The following is a 26,318-nucleotide window of genomic DNA, read 5'->3' as shown; positions in this document are numbered from 1 at the left end:
CTCTCCCCACAAATCGGCAGCAAATGGAAGGACGTTGGTATGTCTGACCATCCCTGAAGAGGAAAAAATTTTTTTTCCTGAAATCAGGCAAAAATCAATGAGTGCACTGATGTCATCCATAAAATTTACTTGCTGTGGCCTTATCTATCTAATCCTCTCCCCACAGATCGGCAGCAAATGGAAGGATGTTGTGGAGAAGTGCAGGAAGGGCCACTATCAGCCGCTGCTGCTGCTGTTCGCCGATCACTTCGGCTCTCCGGTCAACACGGAGACCGCTCCCACCGAGACCACCATGCTGCCGGGCTACACCCACGGGGAAGGTGCACAACGTACGTCCAGTGAATCTTCCTATGATACTAAGTTGTGATGCATGATCATGATGTTTAGGCCATTATACCAATTCAATTTCTTGGTTTTCTCGGATTTTTGAAAGTGAAAATATAGCAAGAAGACATCTTTAAGGTAGGGTGGAAAACTTGAAAATGGCTGTATTCACCCCAAGAAATGCATAATATCATATTATGTACAAGTAGTACCCTGATCTAAAAATCGTGTCAACTTGAGACTATAATACAGTCTCAACTCTCAAGTTGCATCATAATCCGTTTAACAGAAAAATGAGTGCACCAAGGCACAAACCTGGTCCTCAGGCTTCATTGTATTTTTCTAGATACGGGTTTATGAAAATCTTTTTTTAAAATCCGAGAACCAACAAATTAAATTGGTATGTGGCCTTATGTGCTGATTCATTCTGCATGACTTGTGGTGGGTGTCGTCTTTGCGTTGTAACTTGCTAATTACATTTCAGCGCTTCTTGTAAAGCCACGAGCGTAATTACGTGGCGGGTAAGAAATATTTTCCATGAGATTACCGAAGAAAGATGAGGTTCAATATGTAATGATAGTCCCCAAGGCAGTTACTTTGTGGGGGACAGAAAGTGCAATATTGGGTTGAAGCTTGCCAGCGGCGGATGGGTACTATATAATGTGGACTAAAGCACTAAACTGGAAAATGTTGATAATACAGTCCCTTGTCCATATATTGTGTGGGAATAATCATTAATATGATGTCATGTTTTGTTTCTTTATCATAAGCAATGCCACCACAGAATGCATCATGTACAGTTTTTAAAAATATTTTTCTACGTAGTTAATGGCATGATGTGTTAGTTGCTTTTGAATTTTGTTGTTTCTTATCCATTTTGTTTTGATTGTGTATCATAACGTTACAGGATACAACAAGGAATGATTTTAATGGATCAGAAGAAGATTTGTGCAGCAGAGAAAAATGAGAAATTCCTATAGTTGTGTTGAGTTCCATCATAACATGCAAGTTTGTGAATTTTACAATGACAGGGAGTTAAAATTTTGGTGTGTTAGTATTTTCTATGCATTGTAATATTTTTTGCATGACTGTCTTAAATTCCTTTCCCACTAACAGTGATATGCCACCTTAGTCAAACATATTATTAATATTACTATTACAATACATTTGACAGGATGGAAAGAGCAGCTTTCGAAACTGTATGGTACAGTTCTAGTACAGTTGATGCAAACTTAAAGAAATTGGTTCTTGGCATGGATGCCACATGCAAATTTTTCTGCTTCTTTGGTTCATAAATTTACAACTTGACTGCACAGTTGTCATCAGCAAGCTACTGTCATAAATTATGATGCCGACTTTTGACAATGCCACGGGATCAAAGTCTTGCAGTTGTTCCTATCACTCATTGAAGGCTGCTTGCTGTAGATGGCAGTCTTGCTTCAAAACGTATATTTCATAATATTCATCCAAACAGTGAAGATTTTAAACATTGTATCTAGGGGTGGATATCAGTTCAACTGGACTGGTTAAGACCAGTGCAACATGCAAGAACCGAGTAAAAAAAACGAAAGGCCTTGAACCGTCTTTTTTTAAAAACTGGAAATCTGAACAAGTCTGAACCGGTATCCATCCCTAATTGTACATAGTGTACACAAAGAAAACCTCCTATAGCTACCAGCAGGCTTTCAGTGAGTCCTCTGACCCTGCTCAAATTGTGATGACCCGAAGCCTGTGTCACGTATCCTCACCGGAAATGTGACAAAATGTGACATCAGCAAGGGGTCAAAGGTCGGTGTCGGAGGGCCATCTCTGTTGAGGCTTTCTTTGTGCACTGATATCTAAAATCTTCACTATGATAATCCCGTTACAAATGGTCACAGATGCACTTACATGTACGTGCAAAAATCCATTCAAGATTGGCATGGCAGTCATTTCCATCACACAAATACATGTATATAGAGAGAGACTTACCAGTGACACTTACACCCGGCGAATCAAGTGTGGCTCTTTTGTGATTCTCTTTCCAGCATCCCCAAGTATGACATACATGTATTACCAATCATCAAGATGTGTGATTATTTGTGTGTGTTGAAGTAGAATACTAACATAGAGTTACTGTAACTGTTGTAGTGAAACTAAATGCAAGAGCAGTGTGTACATGTTTTTATACAATCATGATCAGTACATAATGTCACACTGTCATGCTTCTTGTGTTTTTGTTCAAGAATAAACCATGAATCATGCAGATTAGAAGCATCCTGTTATTTTGTGCTATTTTGTGCTTTTCCTGCTTTATTTGTTTTTTATTTCTTTTCCCAACATCCATCATTATTTCTTCCTCTGTTTCTCAGGTCCTAGTGGCTAATATTATCATATATAGTTGCAATGCTAAGCGTCAGTGACGACATTCTTAATTTTGGGGGGAAAAACTCAAGTGAAAAGCATAGATTCACACAGTAAGAGAGTTTCTGTACATTGGTTCTACTGACAATATCAGACAACAAAACTTAACTGTAACAGCATTCCTATTTGCATAGTCCAATGGTTAGCGGCCCTGTTTCTGAAACTAGAAGCCGTGAATTGATTTTGTCAGTGTCTCTCACCTGATATGCACACTGTCCTTATATAGGACAGGACATTTAACGTGGTCCTCTGTTTATTGTGCTTGTCAAAAGAGCTACGGAAATTTCCCCGTTACAATGAACATGTAAAAAACTGTACATAGAGTTTGTCTTCTCTGTCACAATCAGTGGAAGAATAGCTCTTCAAGTGAGCAAAACAGGATCGACATCACTTTCACATTCCTAGGACTGGAAGGTACAATATTGAAGACAAAAATAAAGTCCAGATCATTTTTGAAATTTTTCCACTCAAGCTAAAGCCACTGGGACCTGACCTGCTCTATCTATCTCGCTCCTGGATCATTTCATCCAACATTCACACTTTGTTTCATGTGTTTCTTTGCCCCCCTCACCCGTGCCATCTTCTGTGTTCTCTCCCTGCCTCCTCCATCTCGTGGCGTGTTGCTGTTTCTGCCGGCAGTGCCCCGAGTGGAGAGAAGACCCTCCGGGGGATGGTCCATCTCCTTCTAGACGTACAGTCTGCCAGCTCTCTTCAAACTGTCCATTCCTGATTTGCTAAGTTCTAATCGGGCCATGTTGATTTGATTATATGGCTGATGCATCCTCAAGGAACCCCAAAACTGATGCGAGTGTGCAAATAAAACAGATTTGGCCCAAAATAAAAGTTGCTGTAATTATGATATCTAGGTACTCAAGAATGTTGTGCAAATGCCTATGGTATGCCAAAACGTACGGCGTATGGTATTCCAAACGATAAATTCTTCATTTTTGTTCTTACACATCTTCTTTGACCTAAGAGCTGACGTTGGCATTCTATGACATTAGTATACTTTTTCCAATATTTTTTTCCAATGTATGGCATGGGTTTACTCATTCTGCTGCTGCTTTATACGTTTTACAGTACAATTGAAACTGTCTTTTCTATATTTGGAAATGGTCGAAAATTTATGCGAGCATGGATGTCATCCATGTAATCAAATCAACATGGCCTTAGAAGAAGACATATCCTATCGTATGCAAACATTGTTATTGTCAGCAATGCTCTCAAGGTGGCCAAAATGTATGTGTTACTTTTTTATATACTTGAAAGTAGCCCTCCAAAAGCTAGCAATAAAAGCAAGGGTTGGTACAAGTCCTACTTTTATTATATGATTCACTTAGCAATGTGATGTTTCATGACTTTGTTGATACCAAAAATAAACTTGTTAAAAATGCTATTCTTATTTACTCACAATTCGCCCTCCAAATGCAATAAAAGCATGGGTTGGTGCAAGTCCTGCATTTAGTAAGCCTGTTGCAAGCAAGGAGGGGTCATGGAAGGTGGAGTTTGCAAATTTGAAATGGGATGTAATTTTACAGTAGTTATTTTGCACCAGGGTAATGGTAGGAAAAAGATGAGCACAAGAAAACATCATGGTCAGTGTAACCACTGCTTGACGTAAATGGCTTTCTGGGGCCCCTCCATGCAGAACTTGAAGTAGAATTCATCCATATAAGTTATTTCAGTCGAAGCCCACTGGAATCCTCTATCAATGTAGAAACCAATGTATGAACAGACAACCACCAACCCTGTATTTGAGACAATCCTGGAACATTGTACCATTCGTTTCGATTTAAGAGTACAATGTGCAATGCATTTTATTGTCATGATACATTGAATTTTTACCAACTCTCAATTCATCCAACCCACATTGGACCACCTGTAAGGTGGTAGTTTTTAGGATAGTTGGTATGAAGGAATATTCATTTGATAATTTTTCTGCTGTCTGTAGTCTCGATCAAATTCTGTCCATTCCCTCCTACTGTACAAACATGTACACACCATCTCATACACTGTTACTGTATATTCTCAGGAGATGGTTGATCAAATTAAGCCATCAAGAACTGTTTAAAGAATTTACACAAGGTAGTGACAGGTACAGGTATGTCCAAGGCATTTCCTTGTCATGAATGCAGACTATGGATATTCTGCATGGACTCATGCATTGTTGGTTTCATGTAGGACAGCTTTCAGTAGTTTATTCCTCCAAGTACACTAACTGCCAAAGCCACAGCAAAACATTCATAAGAAGGTCTGCATAACACCATTTAGCGTGGAAGTCTTGGGGCACTCTTATGACAGAATTATAAGAGTAACTGTGAACATTTTCTGTACTCTTTAGTAGCATTTTCCCAGCAGTGGATATTGGTGAACACATTAATTGTGTCTAGCATATTGATAATTTAAAAGCTTTGATTTTATTGAAAACTTAATTGAGTTAGGGAGACTAGCTTTGTTTCAGTGTGGTTACAGGGAAGATTTTATGTCTTTTACTACCCATTATAATGATTTGCATACTATTGTATATATATACTTAAACGTGTACATTCATGTATATACATTGTTGTGTTTGCATAAGTTGCCATTTTGCCACAGATACCAGAAGTCTGGACATTTGTACATGTATTAAGCATGGTCTAGCAGATGAGAACTGTTTCTAAGTTAGGAGCCTTCTCCCACGGCCTGTTACCCATGGCGCCTTTTGCTGTACATGTGCAGATTTATACGTGAACAGGATTATCCAAACTTGTAGGGGAAGAAAGTTGGCATCTCCTTGTTCGAGCTTGGCCTGCTTTAAATCTGTATTACGTAGTGGATACTTTGCAGGTGAAAGTTTAATAGACAGAGGTTCTTACCTCAAAATTGCTGTACAGTTTTGAGGCTTAGACTCTGACAGCAAAAGTGTACAAGCCATAGACTTGAAATGCTTCTGGAAGATTCAATGTAATGAATCTCAAATGCTGAAGGACAGAATAGAGTCGAGCAAAATATTGGTCTGAGCTAAAGTGTGCATCTAAGTGCACAACTGTATATGTTCTGTGGTGTTTGACAAAACTGCAATTCCTCCAAAAGTAGCTAGGAGTCATACCTAAGTGCTAGGTGCTTGTCAGAAGTGCAGCACATACACTCAGTATATTGCACAGTACAGAATGGAAGGTGTAAAGTTAAGATAGTAGAACATAAACTGAAAATCAAGCTTCAAGAAGAACAACTGTACAAAGGATTGTAAAAAAAGAGATCTAACTGTTGAAAATACATTGTACATTCTTAAGATAAACTTATCAACATCTACATGTATGTTCAACTTGGTGAAAGTAATGGTTTTAGATGGAGTTGTAATGACTTATATATGTGCTTCATAATGCGTGAATTGATTTAGCTAATTAAGGTTTCAAACCTTGCTGGTTGTTGAACAAAAGGAATTGGAAGAAACTTAGTCACCAGTACTGCAGCCAACCAATGATGAGTCCATATTTCTCTGTAAGATACAGTCACATGACATTGTACAAAATGTACTGCTGCATTAGATACACATGAGACATTAAAATGTGACATGTAAGAGGTGAAATTGTGTTCGTATGTTCGTATTGTTGAGTGCTCCATGTTTTAAAGCTACTACTATATAAACTTCTTTATTTTCAACTTTACGAGTTTTGCCAAGATCTGAGGTAAAAGTGACTAAGATCTGAGGTAACTTCCTCCCGGTACAGCAGATAGTGAAGAATTGTCACCTTCGTGAGTGCAAAGTGAGCAGGAAGACTCCTGTAGCATGCGTGATTCATCGGTGAGCAAAACTGTATCAGGAACAGTCCTTGTATGTGAGGGGCACAAACCCACCAACAAACTTAAGGTACACTGCAGTGTGTTTGAAGGAAATCTAAAGTTACCACATTTCAAGTTTTCAAGTAATGTAATGTCACCATTTTAGGCTTCAAAACAATAACAGTTCCACGTTGTTTTGATACCTAGATTGTGATGTTACCATGGTCAATATTGACTGAAGGAGGCCATAAGATGTTGCCACTTTTTGCCAACTTTGACACATCAGAATCTCTAGGGACAACTTTGTATTTCCCTGAGCTGTGCATGGCGGTTGATGATGTAAAGTTGTGCTATTAAAGCTGGCGATGTTAAAGTAAAGGTATCGGATCACCTGACTGTACAATGACTGATGTTTCGTTACAGTTCCTTCAAACATGCAGTAGTGAACTTTTGTGCTGTCACAGCTAGAGTTAGGTGGTTTTTCTTAGACAGGGTGAAGCACATTCGACAAATAGATCACAATGGATTAACCATGACCTTGTTTTAAAAGAAAATGTTCTCAGCAAAAGACTGGAAGCATAAACTTCACAGGTGGTTGCACAGCCCCTCACCCTGTCGTATCTTTCCTCACCGCCCCTTGCCGTTCCTGTTAAACAGCATCTTTCTCCTGCTTTTGTTGTTTGTTTTTTATACCAACACAAGTATTCCAGGTAGATAACAAAGTGTTATTTACCGAGCTAAATTTGTGGCGAGGTCTGTCACTGTGTCATCACCTTCCATAGGGCTGGTTCCTACTTCTTACTGCAGCTATGCATGGGCTAGGTAAATAACACTTTGTTGGGTACAAAAACACCTTCATTCTCCAGTGTTGTACCAACCTGACAAAACTATCCACAGAAGTCTTCCAGGACGTTCGCACCACACCCCCTATACCCACTCAGCCCCCAGAACTTTATCCGTAATGGCTATATATAATCTGTTACTCACAGGTCTGTCCAAGATGAGCCCTGCTGTGTCTCCAACGCACCACAAGAGCAAGTCTTCCTCCGCCAGCGGCCAATCCGGCTACACATCCCACACCCTGGGCAAGTCGGACCACTCCGGCTCCTCCCACAAGGAGTCCAAGAGGAAGTCGGGCGGCTCGGACACGGCGAGCGTGAAGTCGCAGAGTTCGCAGAGCTCCAGGAGTTCCCGCAGCTCCAGCAGCCACGGGCAGTATGTCATCAACGGGCCGGTGTCCCCGATCTCTGGGAAACGGGACTGGGAGAACGGGCAGGCGTCGCATCCGATACAGCCTGACTCCAGGCCGGCACAAAAGGACGGTGCGAGTAAGAAGACAGTGCTTGTGAGAAAGGACAGTGCAAAGAAAGGGAAAGACAGGGTAAAAGCTGATTACGTGCGATACCAGAGAAACGATAGTAATGAGAGCAAGAGCACTCCTTCGTCGCCGACGGGTAGTTTTGATAATGATCTGTTTGTGCAACAGACTAGTGCGAGGAGACAACCGCAGGGGGCTGAGGCCATCGCAAGCGTTCCCAGTCACGTCCAAAGCTCTTCTTCCAGCCATCGGTACATTCAGAGTGAGGTCGGTACCTACGGCAATCCCACCAGTAGTCAACCAGCGTACATGCCTGTGTCCGCTGCGGCCATGCAGCAGTCGAGTCCGTACAACGTGAAGGGGACGGACAACATCAAAATGGTCCCACAGATCGACTACAGAACGTTTCAGCCAGAGACTCAGCAGAATGTACAAGTAAGTAGTGTACAGTCTAATCAAAGAACTGGAAGCCCCTATGCGTCAGGGCCCTCGCAGGACTTGATACAGCTGAAACCGCAGGAAGATTTCAGGCAGAGCCTTCTGCATAGTCCGCAGAACACAAAGGGGCTTGTCATGACATCACCGAACAGGCCGCAGGACCGCCGTGCCTTGCTGCAGAGGAAGAACAGCGCCCCAAATTTCCCCACCTTCAAGCAGAACCTGTCTGTTCACTCCAGTGACCCTTCCATTGGGAACATTGCCGCGTCAAACAGCCACGGGGATCTAGTGTACCTTACCCAACAGGGGCCTGGGAGCCCGCAACCTTACGGACCTGAAGCAAGTAGTAGATCTGTGAGCGAGAAAAATGCAACTCACATCCCTCAAACGAGCCAGCCTGCGGAATACAACCAGAGCCCTGCGGCTAGAAGTAGCGGCGCGTCCGCAAACTACAGCATGGTGCAGTCCAAACCACAGACGGTATACGTGGGGGACAGGATGGACGGTAGAACTCCGGTGCCCAGTTCGGAGTACCAGCCGATGCCATACAATCCACAGGTGGAGGAGTATCAAAGGCTGGCCCTCCACAGACACGGCTCGCAGAAGGAAAACGGGCCGCCGCATGTCGGCAACCAGGCCATCTATTCCAGGAGCAGTGAGGAGAGTTCGGGGTCGTTCACTAGCGTGGAGGATCAGCAGAGAGTGCCCCAGCCGAACCCAAACTACTGTTACGTGTCGGCTGGTAGGCAAGGGGGGGACATCATGCAGGGGGCGAGCGCCGCGGGGGACTGGAGGGATTCCGGCTACCGCAGTGGGGATCGGAACAGTGCCAGCTCGACAAGCAGCTTGTCATTTGAGTCCCCCAGTATCGAAGGGTCCTACACTATGGCGCCCCAGGGCAACAACCAGGACAACTTAATTGAGTTTTCGCTACCACCGCAGCAGCAAGGTCAGGGGTCAGTGGCAGGGTCCTCTGCAGGTCAAGGTTATCTAAGGTCACCAGAGGGCAAACACAAGGGTGGCAATGACCTGATTGACCTTGGACAAGAGAGTCCAGGAGGTGTTGGTAGGTCCAACTTCTATTTCTGAATATTGAATTTTCTAAAATGTTAGGAAGTAATAGTTTGGTTGTTCTAGTAGGAGGCACTGCTAACAGATTCAGCCTCAAATGTTATAAACATATTACACTTGTGCATATATTAGATACTGTAGGTAATACCTGTAGTGTTTACAATGCAGTCCCAAATATAAGGTTGATATATAAGATATAATCAATGGTTCTTCATGCAGTGTTTACAGTGCAGACCCAAATGTAACATCGTTTATGTACAGAAACGTCAAAACTCTAGGTCATGTACATGTACAAAAAGCTGTTAACTTGCTCACCCAATGAAACTGTTCACAGAAACCTGTGCTTGTGTGTCCGTGTGCAGGTGACCCCTGTATAAGACTGTGTCAGGAGGCAGAACAGTTGCTGCTCAGATCGTGCCATGTGGAGGCGGCCGGTGATCTCGCCTCGGCACTCTGTCTTTGCACCACAGCCATCGGTAAGTCTCCAGTGTTGTTGTTGTTGTTATCGACCTTGTAGTGCGTAGAGGCACATACGTGTGGAATACACAAAATTGTGTATAAAAGACTTATAAGACTCACTAGGACTTTGAATGATGTAAACTGTATATACTTTGCCTCTTCCCTGATGACCTTAATGAAAAGCAACCTGTAGGCAGATTTGAGCTTTCATGAATAAACAAAGGTTCAAACAAACAAACGTCACATACAGTGTCTTTGCTGTTTCAGTAGCAGGGTGTATTTTTAAAAGTTGCTTTCCCCTTTAACATGCACGAGCCAACTCCTCAAACACGCTGAACCGCTATTTCACGTCCCTTCTAAAAGACTGGTCCAATCCCAACCAAGATGCCCTTCCCAGAATTTGAATCAGGGTCTCCCTGTTACATGTACAAACTACAAATGTACAATCATGTACATGTAATTGGGACCAGCAGCTCAACTGTGACATTGCTACCAGTTGAGCTACAGGGACATCCTCAAGTTGTGAAACAGTTTTCAATGGCCTATAGCTAGTGACTGGGTTGGTAGACACAAGATTGAAAAGTCATGGGCCTGTACCTACATGCGACCCTATGTCCCCAGTACCTGTACTTTTACCTGATGATACTTATTCATTCAACTTTATATTTAGGTTTTATATATTAAGATACCTTGCTGTCCAGTGATTTTCCAATGTGATGAAATTATTCACGGATGTTGCCATCATCACTGTCTTCTATCTCTAGCTCGCCTTCAGACCGCCGTGAACGTGGCGGGATCCAACGCCCAGTCCCTGGCCTACGCCAAGCTGAAGTACGACACGTGCATGATGCGGTCTCGCAGTCTCCATCGCCGCCTCCTTATCCGCAGGCAGCACTCTTCTCCTGTCGAGGAGCATCGTACCAACTGGAACGACAGCCTGGACAACGTTGTCAAGTAAGGATGTAACGTTTGAGGAATTTACGCAGGAGCTATACGCGTTAATTTGTTGTTGGCTGGATCTTTGTGTTAGGAAATGGATGGCAGCCTGAGGCAGATTCGGATATCCCAACCCCAAGTTCTGTTTAAAGTTTATTCAAGATGTATAAATGCACTATAATTGTATGGTCATACCCCATTTTCCATGCATGTCTTAAATGTGGTGTCCTCATGTACATGTATTTGAGTCTGTGGTGTGATGTGTTGTCCTTGCAGTAAGTTTGTTTTCTTAAAAGAAATAAGTCCAAATCTGAAATTGCCCTAAAATCCTGTCTCATATTATTGAAAACCATCTATGAGCAAAACTTGAACTACAAGAGCTGGGAACAATCTTACTTAAAGAAAGCATGCCGTGGGTCTTTAATCTGTCTATAGCAGTATGCTTGCAGCTGGCAGTTTTTCTTTGTGATCATCTGTTCATTTCGGTATCTATATTTTTCTCTTCTGTTAGCATGCATGAGCTACATCTATAGGTACAAGTTTTGTATTTTTACACGGATTCAGATGAAACTTGTTTCAACTATGGCATGTGGATTGTCTTTCTACAGGACTAATTTGGGAGAAGAGAGCTTCTAGATGTACTTAATGTATTCCCAACTCCCCTTTTTAATGCTTATCATCAGAACTTTCACTAACAACCCCTTTCCACGAGAGGTTGCTCCTGCTGAGCAACCGCTAAGCAACCGCCAACATTTTTTATCACAAACTTAAGACAAATTTTTGTACATTTTGTTCATTTGTTGCAGGGTTGTCTCCAGGCCTGGGATGGAAATTTGATTCTTTTGACGGACTAAAAGTCCCCCCCCATCTGTCCGAAAATTTTTGCATTATGAATTCATGAATGTCTTAAAAAGTGAAATACTGCAGATGAAATGTATTTTTGCAAGATGTTTGTGTAAAATGAAGGAAGGAAAGGAAGGATAATTAACAACGTGGGCTCTCAAACAATGAATGGGACGCAAAACAACATCTGGAAACAGCCCTGTTTTGTTGCCGTTTAGAATTCGATCATACTTTTGCATCATGCGCTATATTAAAAAAGATAGCAAAATTAAGGATTACAAAAATCTCGCTATGGTTGCTCCACGGTTGTTCATCAGTGATCGCCTTCTAGTGGAAAGGGGGTCCAGAACAAGTCTCAGATGTGTTGGGGATGCAATATTTTCAGACCATAGCATAAAAGTTAGATGAAGACAAATATATTTCTTTTGTGTGCCAAACATTATACTTTCAAAATGTGTATTGGTCCTAGTAAATTGCTGTAAAATAAGAAACGGTTTGCTGAAATTTTGAGTGATGGATGAAACAACTTTCATTTGATACCAGCCCAGTACCACATTAGTCATGTATTTTGACAGGCATAAGAATTGTATCTTTCACATTTGCATTTGTCTATCTGTACACTTTGTAACATCATGTATTTTCCTTACTTCATCAAAAAGGCACCATTTATGTCAGTTTTTAACGCATAGGAAGCACAAGCACATAATTGTTTGTTTTTTAAACTTTCATACCTTTAATTAAATTGTCAAGAACAACATAATCCTACACAAAAAAGTAATATAATGCCAGATGGTAAGTCATCCATTTTATTGTACCAACCGGTATAAGTCTCACTACTGGAGCTGCTCTAGGTAAGGAGATGTGTTGTCCTGGGAGCCAAATTTCTTGCCAAAAGAAGCGTGGTTCCCCCAGGATCTTTTCTTTCTCTCTTCTGACTTGTACTTTCCCTCCCTCTGCCTCTGTGGATTAGGAGTTTGCTGGGGATAGGCATGAGTTGCATTTGGTAAGATGTGATGGTTGTCCTCCCTTCGCAGTAGATTTAGGACTTCCTTTACCCGCCTTTAAATGCAACACAGTGAAATCCAGAACTAAACTGTTGTACAGAATGTCATGATGATGGTAAATGAGTATCTATTTGATATGTGGTCTTATTTTTCTGCTAAAGCATTAAGTTGAATACTGTATGCCATTTTACTGCTGTTGAAAATTACAAAATGCAACTGCATGCTTAACCATGGTTGCTTTCACTCGGATTCAGTATTATTTGTTCAGTGCAGGGAAACAAACACCACTAACAAGTATTTTATGCCTGCAAGAAATATATATTACATGTGCATATGTAAACTTTTTGAAACTTCACATCACAGATTGAAGTAACTCAAAATTGACCACTTTGAAATTTTGCCATTCCAGAGGAAAAATTTTGACCTTGAAGTTTCAAGAAAAGCACCTGACATTTTACACACTTGAAATATGCAAAAAGAATTGTTTACAAGTCCCCTCATCACTCTCCCTACATCCACACTCAACTGTACTTTTCTTTCTTTGCATTCAAACTCAGACATTAAGGAATCCACTTACAGTGTATAAGGATGATATAAAATGTCCATTATGCACAAAGTCATGTAGATAACCATAAGGCCCCTGCTTTTAGAATACATTGTATGCCTGCAAATGGCAGCATCTCTTGATCAGACAAACTTTCTCTTTTAGTTTTACCACCACAAAGCCTAATGATAGTTGTAGCTACATGTAGGCTGTATAAGAGAGAATCAGACCATGTTGTATAAAGCCCACAGCATACCAGTGCTGCATTTCATGTCTGTGGCTCATTGTATACCTAACGTAATCCTGTGTTTGATTATATTTGTTGTACAGGTTTATAACACCATGGTCAAACCCAGCATTTTCATTTTTTGTTGACTGGCTGTTGAATAATATAATACTGTAGATATGCGCATCAAGATATATTTGTAAGGACGTAATGCTAGTTCACCTTTATCTGTGGGGTAAACTTTATCCATTGTATTCAAAAACTGTATTTAGGGGTGTCAAACGTCAGACGGTTTCAAACTGCAATATTTTCAAGATATAAAATAGTGCAGTTCAAAATCACCATTTGTGAACTTGATGTCTCTAAATACCCTGTTTTTAAATACAATAGAAATAAATTACCCCGTGGATAGAGGCAAACCAGCATTGCTGTGGCAAACAGCCATTTTTTGCTGTTCATTGTGAGTTTATCACCCAGACTTTGGCCCAAACCTTGTCAAACAAGGTTTTATCAGTCTAGGCCCTGAAAAACGTCTTCGCTAACTGACATTTGTTTGTGCTACTGTGTGTGCTACTGTGTGTGTGTGTGTGTGTGTTATCAATAATATATGGACATGTATTAAAGATAAAAGAAATTATTGTTGATCATTGCTATATTGCTTTTCTTCAATTTCTGTGGCAAGATGTGAAATTGTTAGAGTCCTTGTGAGCATGTTTTACAATGTGTATGTCAGGATAACACATGGTTCATTATTCGCAAGCAAAGCATACAATCACATCAAATATTTCAGTGACCATCTGTCACCATCCTCTAATTTCTCACTGCAGCTATGTATTGCTGCTAACCAGGCCCAGGTTCAATTCCATGTGTGGGAACTAAACATATTGGTGTCCTAGCATTTGGACCGTAATGCTAGCAGTGACACCTTAGCTGCAGTGTGGAATAATCCAGTCAGATTGCTCTGAGGAAGGTGACAGTCACAGCAACATTGACTGTGAGATTGTATGTCTTGGTTGTTGGTTGTTGATGAAGTTATGTCTTAGTTGTAAACTTGTTATCCAATATGTCTCCAATTAACCTAAAGAAACTGGTCATGACTATGTGTACATGTATGTCTCATATAGTAAAGTTCCTTTAAACACAACCAGGGTAGTACTCTATCAGACACCATCATCAGAACTTCAACGTCTTCGTTAGAATGACTGGATCTGCTTCTTATAGCTAATGTAGATGGCACTGCAGCAGCGAGAAGCAGATCCAGTCATTCTAACCCAGATGATGGTGTCTGACAGACTGAGTGAGTACTGCCCTCGGCTGGTTGTGTTTAAAAGTATTTTACTATATGAGTAATAACCAACCTGATAAAATTATTTACGAATGTGTACATGTCTGTTCCACTGCAGTAGCACCAACCTGAGCCCCACCAACAGTCCGGACAGCATGTACACCCGAGCCAACAACCGCCCCACCGACGTCCCGCCGGACCTCATCCAGCTGGAGGACCAGCGCCCCAGCTGCCAGAACGTCCTGCAGCAGAAGGTGCGCGAGCTGTACCTGCAGAAGGGGTACGGGGGCTACAGCACCAACCTGCAGGCACAGAGACACGCCCAGATGGCTGCAGCTAGAGTACAGCAGGTCTGGAGCAAGATTATCTCATCCAACATTCCTTCAGCTTAAACAGCAAGATTTTCCTACTTTTAACCCTTAAGCTGCCAGAGTCTCTGCCTGTACATGCTCTCAGTGCGAGGGTTTGACTGCTCAGAGAACTGATACCTGTGAACAAGGCTGATGCCTCTAACTTCCGGGTTTCGTACACTACACGTGTGCAGTGCTGTTTTCTTTCGGCACAGGGGGCATGTATCTGTATACGGAATATACCCAGCAGCTTAAGTCTTGCAAAACTTAAGACTAGACTAAGTTTGTTTCCTTTGCATGTTTCATCTTTGCATGTCACAATTATAATTTGTTTTAGACATCATCATATATTAATCGTGCGGTGTTTAATTTCTCATCCTAGACAACAGTAGGTCAGCAGGCATGGCAAGTGGAACCCAACCACTGTAGCTTTTAGTCCTCATTTGGTGGTCCCACCTTTTTCTGCGGACTTCTTCTGGGAGCTGATGAGAAGTACATAATGCAAGTATCAGTGTACCGTTCTTTACCAACTGGGGAGATTCGAAACCTCAAAAGAATACGAACTTGAACAAATCACTTAAACCCAATGCTCCGTTGGAGTTAACCTAATCTCCAAGCTCCTATAGTATCATAGGCTTGGGAAGGAGTTAAGCCTGCAGAGAAGTTTCATTGGCCACCGCGAAGATCTGCGGTAGAACGCACCGGTCAAAGGATATTATCAGGCAATCAAATTTCGTTAGGAAGAAGGTGCAAATTGTCAATGAGGATATTAGAAAACTGCACAAGTCATACAGTAAGCCAACCCCCTTGACAGAGACAGATGGAGGGCAGCAATCAGACCGAAAGTTTCATTGGCCACCGCGAAGATCTGTGGCAGAACGCACCGGTCAAAGAGTCAGTGTGTGAATTACCCTGGGTGGTGGCCAAAGTGCGAATTACCCGGCGGTGGCCGATGAAACTCCTCTGCCGGCTACACTCCTTCCTCAAGCTTAGGACACTATCTTATGCCACCGCAAGATCTGCTTGGAGATTAGAGTTAATCCACATGATTCTGATGCAAACAAATCATAATCAGCATATGATTCACTGTGAGACCGACTAAACCCACAGGACTATTGTCCTAAAACATTTAATTTTGATAACCATCATCTCCGTTGCAGGTGCCAAGAGGTGCTGCAGTACCGGCGGCAGCAGCGGCTGTTCCAGGGGGCGCTGTGGGTGGGAGTGTCTTGGGTTCAGCTGGAAACATGGGCGCACACTTTGCAAGGAGCAGCCCCTCGGGTGCAGCTGGAAACGTGGGCGCGCATTTTGCAAGGAGCAGCCCCTCGGGTGCAGCTGGAAACGTGGGCGCGCATTTTGCAAGGAGCAGCCCCTCTCCTCTCACCAGAACCCGCAGTATGGAGGACACCAGGAGGGGCAGCCGACCCAAGACACCTGAACATTTTTATTCAAAGGAGGAGAGACAGAGACTTGAGACGACCAATTCCAACTACGTTGTTTTTCCAATGAAGGGACAGGCAGTGAGAGGACAGCGGGCACCGGCGGAGGGGGCCATGCCACCTGGGGAGGGTGCTGGTTCACAGAAGGATTCCCAAGGACAACAGGGGATGCAGTATACTAGAGATCCCCGACACAGGGCCAAGCTACGACACCTCCAGAGAAGACACTCACACCACGAATCCATGCAACCAAGGGTAGCTGCGGACGATCAGGCCGCCCCGGTGCGGCCCCGGTCCAGAACGCCCGAACCCTCGCCCAGGGCGCAGCCTCGGGAGGACAACAGGAGGTCGAAAACCCCCACCCCAGGGGAGATGAGTCAGAGGAACAGACCAATGCCTCATGCACAGAGAAGATCCAAGACACCCACTCCCGGCATGGTGGAGGGAAGTCGTTCCAAAACGCCCACCAGGACAACAGAACAGTTCTACGAGTCAAGAAGACCCCCACAGGGCCTTCCCAGACCTCGACCCGTGGTGCCCAACGGGCCGGTGGTGCGCAGCAACATCCAAACTCGCCCTCCCGACGGCATCCAGGGGCAGGGGGAGCATCCCAGGCCGAGCCAGAGGCAGAACGTCCTACACGCAGTCCAGGTGGGGGGCAACGGGCCAAGCGCGTTCACCACGAACGTTCCTATTTACACGTCTGGGAGTCAGAGACAGACCGAGCAGCCCATCTACGTGTCCATCGATCACAGTCGCGGCAGACCAGCCGCCCACGCCCAGGCAGTGTCGGAGCAAAGGAGGGGGAGGGAATCCAGGAGAAGGGATCGAGACTACATTCCTAGTAGTGCTACTCATTATGCAGTTTATGGAGCTACCAGAGAGCAGTTGCTTCAGTCTCAAATGGACGCAGAAAGGCTGGGCCTTAGTGGAAGACAGGTGGGTGACAATCAAGCTTCAACTGCTTTAAGGGGGCAGCTCAAGTATGGAGAAGGACCACTGTATGGTCAACAACTGCCCAGTAGGCAGCCGGAGGGAGCTGAGGGAATGGTGGGGACATCAACGGACAAAAGGTCCATCAGTGCTGGTAACTTAAGGAATCTTGTTAAAGAGCAGGGTGCGGCCAGTTATGGGAGTACCTCAAGAGGAGTGCCGAGACCAGAGGGTAGACATCCAAACGAGCTGTACATGAAGGTTCCAGCTGACAGGGATGGTAATGCTGCTGCTGTTTCACCGGAACAGCAACAAATGTTGAAGCATGAGCAGCAACAAGCAGCAGCCTGGGAGCAACAGCAGTTAATGGCCCAGGAACAGCAGCAGCAGCTGATGACGAACAGCAGCAGCAGCTGATGACCCAAGAACAGGAACAGCAGCGATTCATGACCCCGGAACAGCAGCGATTCATGACCCCGGAACAGCAGCGGTTCATGACCTCTGAACAGCAGCGATTCATGACCCAGGAACAGCAGCAGCTTATGACCCAGGAACAGCAGCAATTCATAAACCAGGAACAGCAGCGATTCTTGACCCAGGAACAGCAGCAACTTGTGACCCAGGAACAGCAGCAGGCCATCACACTACAGCAGCAGTGGGCAGCCCTTCGACAGCAACACTTACAGCGCCTACAGAACAGACCGGAGGTGCCGGGAGGGGAGGGAGATCAGAGTCAGGTGAGAGAAAAACTCCTTCAACTTTCTTTTTAATGAGATTGTTCAGAGCGAGGTCATTATACCACTTCAAGGCAAAGGTGTTGTTGTTGTTTTTTAAATTGTAATGTAAAATTTATGGCAGCATGCAATTTTATTTGTAACCAACAAAGGGTACAGGTCCGGACTTACAAATCCAGGCCTGAACCTGGACCTCTGGACCTAAATCCAAACCTGAGTCTAAACATGAGTTTAAGTATGCAGCACAATTTCAGCGTAATCAAAAACTTTTCTTTCTGTTGATCTGCATGTCGGTCGGTCAGGAGGATGAAAGCACCTCCCAACTTTGGTGCGCAGGATATATGAGGATATAGGGCCCGAGGAGGGCTTCAGGCCGGGGCGGGCACACATCAACAGTTGAGTCAAACCGTTTGGACAAAGCTCTCTCACAACTCCTGGTTGTGTGTTTGTTGGCCAGGAAACTTCTATCTTTTTTGTGGGTAGCTGCTAGGTCTTTTTCCTTCAATCTTGATCAACTCGATCTTCTTGACGTGTGGTTTGGGTAGGTGGTTGGTACATGTAGTTGTTTGATGTGTGGCTACTATCATAGTTTGTGAGTGGTCCAGCTTTGAATGCTTAAAGGAGTGAAGCCTTATATTACATCAACCTTCAATCATTCTGCCAGGTAGACTAAGACTGCCACATGAAGAAATGGTGTTAAATCTCTTTAAAATCTCGACAATGCGTGTTTGTGTATTCTGTAAAATTATCCTTTTGTTCAGACCTGTTCTGAACCCAGTATGTACATATATGTAAATCATGTACAATGAAGCTCCTGTGTCAGTGAAAATGTGGTGATCTTAGTTTACCCTGAAAGAATTGTTACAGTGTTGATGTTTAACTTTTTCACTGATTTTTCAAGCCTGTAAAGTGGCCTTCCAACAAAGGCCGCAGCCTTTTGCCTTTATTTGTCCTCCTGTAAACTGGTTCTGAATTGACTAATTCTTGAAGATTTTCCTTGGTGTTGGTGATGCCTGAAGCCAGGGTTCTAGCCAGCATCCGTCCTTTGACGGAATTTTGACAATGGGGACGGACACAAATTTTTCCCATTCCATCCTCTGTGACGGACAAAAATCAGCATGTAAAGATATTGAACCATGCAAAATTTGTCCCACAAAATAAAAGAACTAGTATTTCAGAGGGTCTTCAGATTTCAAAATTTTCCTGGGGAAGCATGCCCCGGCCCCCTTTGGACTGTTGCACCTTTAACAGGATTTCCATTCAAAATCCAGGGGATGGAAAAAAATTCAGGCTGGCTAGAACACTACGTGAAGTAATGAGACTGTTGGAATGTCCTAACAAACCATAGCTACTGTCTATGACGACAGATGAAGAAGTCCGGCTCCGTGTGGCCCGACCCCGCCCTGCAGCAGCAGATGCGCCAGCTGTACGCCCAGCAGCACGCCAAGAACCTCATCGCCAGTCTGAAGTCACGCCAGGTCGTCCTGCATCAGCGCCATCAGGAACTCCTGGCATATGGTTAGTTCATTTGGAGATATTTTAGGGTTGGACAAGTTTTCTAAAATTCACTTGTTCTATCGGGCAAGTACGTAAAAACTTTACTTGCCCAAACCAACTTTTCACTTGTCCAAAATTCAAATTTAATTTTTATTTGCATTTTCTTCCAGCAATGGAATACTTCTAATTGCCTCTATTTTTTCTATGTTGACAATTGCTTGTTGTCATGTCTTTAAAAAGTAACAATGATAAGTATATCAAAATCTCACTCAGTCTCAAATTTCAATCTTACTTGCCAATCAGACAAATAGGGTAGGACATGCACTTGCCCGATCTGCACTCTCACTTGGGAAAATCAGGCTAGTGGACTTGTCCAACCCTGAATATTATGATCTTTAATTTACGAACATATATTACAGCTAATAACTAATAACAGTTGTCAGGGGTGCCTAAGTATTCATTCAATATACTAAATTGATAATGAATATATATATTATATCTAGTTTTACAGAATGCATATGAAGTTGACGGAATTTATATTACTATCCACTAGTAAGAAACACAATATTAGAGATTTTCTGGAATTTATACGATTCACTACAAAAAAACATTCAAATTTTACGGAATTCATACCAGTTTTATGGAATGGATAGTGCAATCCTTTCTATTAGTAAGGATTGCAATTTCTACGTTTCTTACTATTGAATCGTAGGAGTTCCATATTAAATATCCCGTAAAAGTCTTACGAATTTCATTACATACATGTGAATTGGCACCCCTGGTTGTAAAGTTTTGTATGGGTTGGATGTACCAAGGTTCCTGAACACTAACCCTCTTTGCATGAATGTTTGTGTCTTGTTGTAGAGCAAAGAAAACCACCCCCACCCACTGACGTTCCTGTCCACGAAGGGTTCGGAGCCCCCCTGACTCCTCCCCAGTCCACACCACCCATTGTAAGTTACCTAACAACTGTCACAGCCTTGCTAGTTATGTAATAATAAAACTATGTTACAGGGCTCTAGCCAGCTCAAGAATTTTTTCCGTCAGCCAATTCTCATTGTCGCGAAAACCGCGAAAATTAAGTTAGAAAGACGGAACTGAGACCTTGAAAAACAGGTTTCTAATGAGATTATCGTATGCAAAGGGCGCCGACACACTAAGTCAACAATCATAACAATAGCAAAACAAACAGTGTGTGGCTTTCCGACCGTGGGCAGTGTCCCCAAGCCGCCTGTAGCTTCCACCAGAATTTTTGTCCTTCAAGGTTGACAGATTGGTTTAAAAAATTTTCCGTCACATGCAGCAAATTTCCGTCAATTGACGGAAAAACGGACGCTGGCTAGAGCCCTGCTATGTTATTTATGTTTCATGGAATATCTGGGCCGTGATAAATCACGATACAGGCTAGGTGTTCGGAACCAGGCGATAGCCAAATGGGGTTTTTTGAGTGAAGACACCAAATTTCCTTAGTTCCTGGCACTTTTGGCATTGAAATGTGTTTTCTCGGCTGGATATGACATCAATGAAATACAACACAGTCTGCTATTCCGTGGGTTAGGTCAACCTACAAACAAAAAGATGATCTGACCAGCTGTTGGGCTGGCACGTTGATTCAGAAGATATCCTGTTGAGAACATTATGTGTGCTTATTCTGTCTGCTTGCTGTGTAAAGTATAGCAACACTGCTTTTTCTCCATTGGCATTAATTATCAACAGTTCTTTGCCCATTGTGAAACAAGTTTTTTGAGCTGAATCCAAGAAGTTGCACTAGAGTCAAGAAGAATTAGCAAATATTTGGCCTTGAGAACATCGTTGATTGTGTGACTTTTTTCTTAACCGTACAGCATCACCCAGAAGCTTCTGCAAAGAAACCTCCCTCTGAGTCAACCAACCAGCAGCCGCATGATGACATCCCCACCAATCAGCAAGCACCGATCCAAACTGCCGTAAGTGCACCTGTGCAGCTTCAGGTGGTTCACTCCCCACCCTCCAACATCAGCCCACAGAGGAAAGCTGCAACGCAACCAACAAATCGGAAATCTCAAGTCTTGATGACAGACATTGATGAAACTCTGACTGAGGCACCTGTGCGTCCGTCAGCCAGCCCGCAGCGCCCAGTCAGCCTGTTAAAAAGTGCTGCCCACGACCCTCCACAAAACACTGCCCACATAAGTAGTGATCAACCTCCCCAGAAACAGGCTAATAGCCAGACAAAACGGAGAGAGGCAGCAGCCGTGCAAGGGAAAAAAGAGGACGGCGATGAGCCGCAGTCTCCGGTAAAAGTGTTGGCTCAGAAGTTTGAAATGCGGGTTATGGAGCAATCCAACGAGGTCCAGAGGACGGCCCTGCATCAGCAGCAGAGTAGGCATAGTTATTCCGCAACCGAGAACTCCTGTCAGTCTTCCTTCCAGAGGAACGCTCCCAAATATTCCACCATGCCAAGAAAAAAGCCAACAGAGGAGCCAGAAAGACTCGATAGCCATGACCGGGAGATGATGGTGGCACCTCAGAGGATGCCTCCAGGACAACCTCAGAAGGCAACCGCCAAGAAACAGGTGGGGTTTTCCAAACCCGGATGGAACTCCCAGAATGCACAGGGAAGGGTCCCGGGAGTTCGCGAGCCTCGGTACGACGTCCCGCCCAATGTTGACTGGCACGAGATTCGCTACCCTGGAACGACGTCCACCCATCGCCAGCCAATGAAAAATCCGCTGACCAGCGAGCTTAAGCAGCTGTTCAGAGCGCGTGGCGTGGAACAGAACCCCGAACCGCTGACCAATGGCGGGATAGGAGGGGCAAGCTCCTCGTCTTCCCAGCATTCCACACCTTCCCATGAGTCCCAGCCCCCCTCCCCGCATCGCCCGACGTACATCAGATGCCACCTGTGTCAGAAGGTGTATGTCGAGCACCCGCGTATTTACTGCGGATCGTGCGACGCGTACATGTCTCGCTTTAGACCCGGAAAATAGGCCATTGGCCCTACACAACAACAAGGAATCACAACAAGGAGTATGAAAGGATGATACTATTGGCATGTTAAGTCTGCAGTTGCTGTTACAATTCTTCTGCTATCTAATTCATCTTGCCATGCTGCAGACGTAAGGAATTTGGAGTGCTTCATGACGAGTCTCTGTGGTTTAAACTTGAAGGAACAGACAATGCAGTGCTGCAAGAAGTGTTTAACCTTGTCATATCTGTAAAATACTTACGAACAACTGCTTTGTGGTCACCTTATCGTCATCACTTAAGAATGCCATCACTGCTTTATGAACAAAGATGCTACAAGGCATTTTTACGTCTTGCCAACTTCTCTATCTGGCTGCATACAACGTTGAAGAGTCGATGAGATCCAAGCTGCCATGTTGAAATCGTTGTGTCATATCTTGTAAGCATCCATAGCAAAATCTACAGTTCACCAGTTATCTTAAATACAGATCCAAAAGGAACGAAATACCAAGAGCACTGTGACAGCATCACCACATACGTAGAAATGCCTCTGAGGGGCCACAACAGTAGCACAATGGCCTCGAGTATCGGTGAGAAACATGCTTGCAATGTGAAGCAAGTTCAAGTGACAAATTTCATCGTAATGTGGTGTAACATGTGCAGTTTGGCTCTAAGTTAAAATGAGGTGTGTTGAACACAAAATATCTAAAGCAAGGCTTTCTGCAATAATAATAAATATAGTAAGTAGTCAAACGTGTGGAAGTCACCAAAGACCATTTCAATACATTATATATAGCCTTAGTATATATGGCAGATTACATGTATGTCAGTCTGTATATTGTAGTTTATGAGATGTAAATAGACGGTATCCTTTCCATACATGGTAATCGACGTTTCCATATGTGGTAAGCATCACCTCCACATACATGTATAGTTATTACCATTTCTATATATGGTAGTCATCCATTAAAGGGCTTAGAGGGTTCCCACCACCAGTGAAAGTGCCTAATTAACAAAGACATATTATCTGTACGATGATCGTGTTAATTAACTAGAGATGTCCATATATCCAAGAGCATATCTAAAGTATATTCAGAGAGAAATAGACAACTATGGTGTAGGTAACGTTATCTTTGAAGCTTGTGAAATGCAGAATATGTACTACTAAAATGAACCGGAAGCCTTAATACACGTGTCTGAGTCAACAGAGGACACCAGTGGAGATAGATAGATAGCTGCTACAAATGTGTCCACTGAGTACCTAGAGAAGTGATACTGGGTGGGACCAACCAAATCAGAGACAGATAAACTACAGTAACAATACAGTAATAGCTTTATAGACAGTAATTAGAAGCTACTGAACAAAAAAGATAGTAAGTATTTACATCATGTGACAGTGATCTCGTGTGTCAGTGCAAGTACATGTAGTCCTATTGTTGTCCCCAACAAGAACACATTTGCCATTCTATCTAATGTATTATAGTACTGTTTTCTATGATAGACTATCCTGAGAAGTGAAGAAAGATATAGTCGCAGAGAATGTTCCTGTGTGTATACGAGGTAAAAGGTGTCATGCGTTGTCCTCAGGTAAAGCAAGAAGGTGTCAAATGGGTTCAGGTGCTGTGCCATCACTTATATATACTTACATGCAATAGTGCTATACCACCTGTATCTTGTCCATTTTGTTTATGATTTTTGTAAAAAGAAACTATTTATCTCCTAGGGTAGCATATGATAGTATCAAAAGCTGGCAGAGGAGTGAAGCCGGCTTCCCCGCAGTAGCGAAACATACTCCTAGGCCGGCCGGCTTCACTCCTCTGCCAGGTTTTGATACTATCTTTTGCCACCATAGGATCTGCTTGGAGACTAGAAACTATAACGTTGATGCTAGTTCACCTTTATCCGAGCGATAACCTATATCCTTTGTTTTTAAAAACAGGATAATTGAGGATTTTGACAGTGGTTTCAATTTGCAATAAATTGAAAATATTGCAATGTGAAACCACTGTCCATCTACTCGATATCCCTTCGTCCCTGAATACCGTTTTTAAAAACAGCGGAAACAGGTTACCCCACAAATAAAGGTGAACTAGCGTTACATGATTACTGTTGATGACCTGGCGATGTGAATGTTGCTCTCTGATGGCTAAAAACATATCCTTGTGTACCACAGTGCTGTGCAGGATGTGAGGAAACTGACAAATAAAATTTCACAGAAATTCATACTGGTACTAGGCATGCTAGCATATTACATAGAAGTAAGCATGCTTAAGGTGTCCTAAACTCCAGAAGGGAGTGTTATTTTCCAATAGATTATGTGTTGATAAACTGTATTCAGCCATGGGCTGAGCTTGCTTAATTTGATTAGACAGTACTTGGTCAGTTTAGCACAATACTGAATACTTTTTGATATACGCAAGACTAGTGGGTACTTATCGTATAATGTGAAGTAACATGCATGTTTTACTTCCTAAAATTAATATCTATCGGAAAATTACTCTCTTGTGGATTTTAGGACTCCTTTAAGTGCTGGTCTAGACTTGTAGACTTATGCAGATTTGGTCTATTTGTTTCACAAGTTCAGGGCTAAGCATAGAGTTGAGATGTCTGTGTGTATATAAAAGGGTGCCAAAGAAATACGAGCAAGGGAGCAAGTTGGATGAGAGTTGGAAAGCGATGAGATTCTTGGGTGAAAATCCATGTGGTGTACCCCCCTCCCTTTACATTTTCAAGGGGACAGTCTTCAATGTACTAGATCAAAATAAATACAGATGTACTAAGAAATAAGCTGCTATAATAGATGGTGTCAGTAGTCACCACGTACATGTAGTACACAACACCAGGCATACCAATGACTGCAATAGGAAACAAGTTCAACTCTTCTTGTTGGATATTCACTGCCAAAGTAGACAAAGCCGTAGCTATAGATGGAAGGTGGGTGCCTCAAGGCACCGTCTTTGGTCCACTACCAGGACTACTGTGACAGTAGCTATTATTAAGTAAATAGAGGCTTTGTAATTTGTTCAGAGAAAGTTAGATGTACATTGTGCAATTTCATTTGTATCTCATATTTATCCATTTACATGGTGTATTTATAGCACTTTTATATGGTTCCATTCATGTTTGTAGTTATTTGTCAGTTGGCGTAAGAACTATGTGTCATAATCTTGCCTACAGGGCATAAAACGACTTATTTTTGTTACGTGTTCGACTTTGAGTTACGTTGTACTTAGTCAGCCAGTCGAGGACATCGTCAGAAGCCTGCTCGGGAAGCTTGCTGCATCATCCTACACTAGTCTTCCCTGTCTTCGGTATGAGGGAAATATGTAGGGTAGAAAGATTTCTTTATGGGTTGGTATAAGAGCAACGGTATGCATTACTCTGGCTGTGAAGCAATAGAAGTTCAACTGTAATAAAGTGAAGTGTTTTTCCATTGTGCCTCTTGCTTGTTTTTTTGCTGAGAGTTCAGTTCGATACGAGTGGTGATAAATATCACAAGTCCAAAATTTCATTTAGAAATACCTGTAAGTACTACTACTACTGTCCGTTAGTCTATGCAGACTATGACACTGCGCAAAGGACAAATACAAAGTAGACTAGAATACAAAATAAGTGTGCAATTTGAATACATAAACTTAATGGAAGACTTATAAGTACACAGCTCAAATTTCGGGTCATCATCATCTTTGTATGAATCTTTTTAATTCAGTATCCACCAAGTTTCAAATAATTGTGGTCACTATTGTCCTTTTGACATCAGTTTGAAAATCAGTTGAAGTGTTGAGAAATCAGCTGCGTGGGTCGTG

General features: G+C 43.0%; 2 protein-coding genes across 6 annotated transcripts in view; both read left to right on the top strand.

The window, feature by feature from the left end:
• Positions 1-17,894, top strand: part of LOC118412009 — a 109,805-nt gene extending 91,911 nt beyond the window's left edge. For 2 of the 5 annotated variants that reach the window (XM_035814586.1, XM_035814587.1), the window contains exons 13-19: positions 167-329; positions 7,479-9,311; positions 9,679-9,792; positions 10,540-10,729; positions 12,525-12,557; positions 14,732-14,963; positions 16,124-17,894. In XM_035814586.1, the coding sequence (XP_035670479.1) occupies positions 167-329; positions 7,479-9,311; positions 9,679-9,792; positions 10,540-10,729; positions 12,525-12,557; positions 14,732-14,963; positions 16,124-17,752 (4,194 nt within the window). In that variant the 3' untranslated portion in view covers positions 17,753-17,894. Of the gene's footprint in view, positions 1-166; positions 330-7,478; positions 9,312-9,678; positions 9,793-10,539; positions 10,730-12,524; positions 12,558-14,731; positions 14,964-15,345; positions 15,725-16,123 lie in introns of those variants that run through there. The other 3 variants (XR_004830712.1, XM_035814589.1, XM_035814588.1) reach the window with 3 other exon arrangements.
• A 46-nt stretch (positions 17,895-17,940) lies between these two features.
• Positions 17,941-25,945, top strand: LOC118412011 (nuclear receptor coactivator 6-like). The gene is made up of 5 exons (XM_035814590.1): positions 17,941-18,072; positions 18,372-18,464; positions 19,437-19,587; positions 20,431-20,519; positions 21,411-25,945. The coding sequence occupies exons 3-5, from the start codon at positions 19,437-19,439 to the stop codon at positions 22,533-22,535; spliced, it is 1,365 nt and encodes a 454-aa protein (XP_035670483.1). The 5' UTR covers positions 17,941-18,072; positions 18,372-18,464; the 3' UTR covers positions 22,536-25,945.
• Positions 25,946-26,318: the final 373 nt, after the last annotated feature.

The sequence above is a fragment of the Branchiostoma floridae genome, chromosome 3, assembly GCF_000003815.2.
Source record: "Branchiostoma floridae strain S238N-H82 chromosome 3, Bfl_VNyyK, whole genome shotgun sequence".
In the NCBI taxonomy this organism is placed as follows: Eukaryota; Metazoa; Chordata; class Leptocardii; order Amphioxiformes; family Branchiostomatidae; genus Branchiostoma; species Branchiostoma floridae.
Note: the sequence above shows the minus strand (reverse complement) of the source record. Positions and strands in the feature narration are given on the sequence as shown.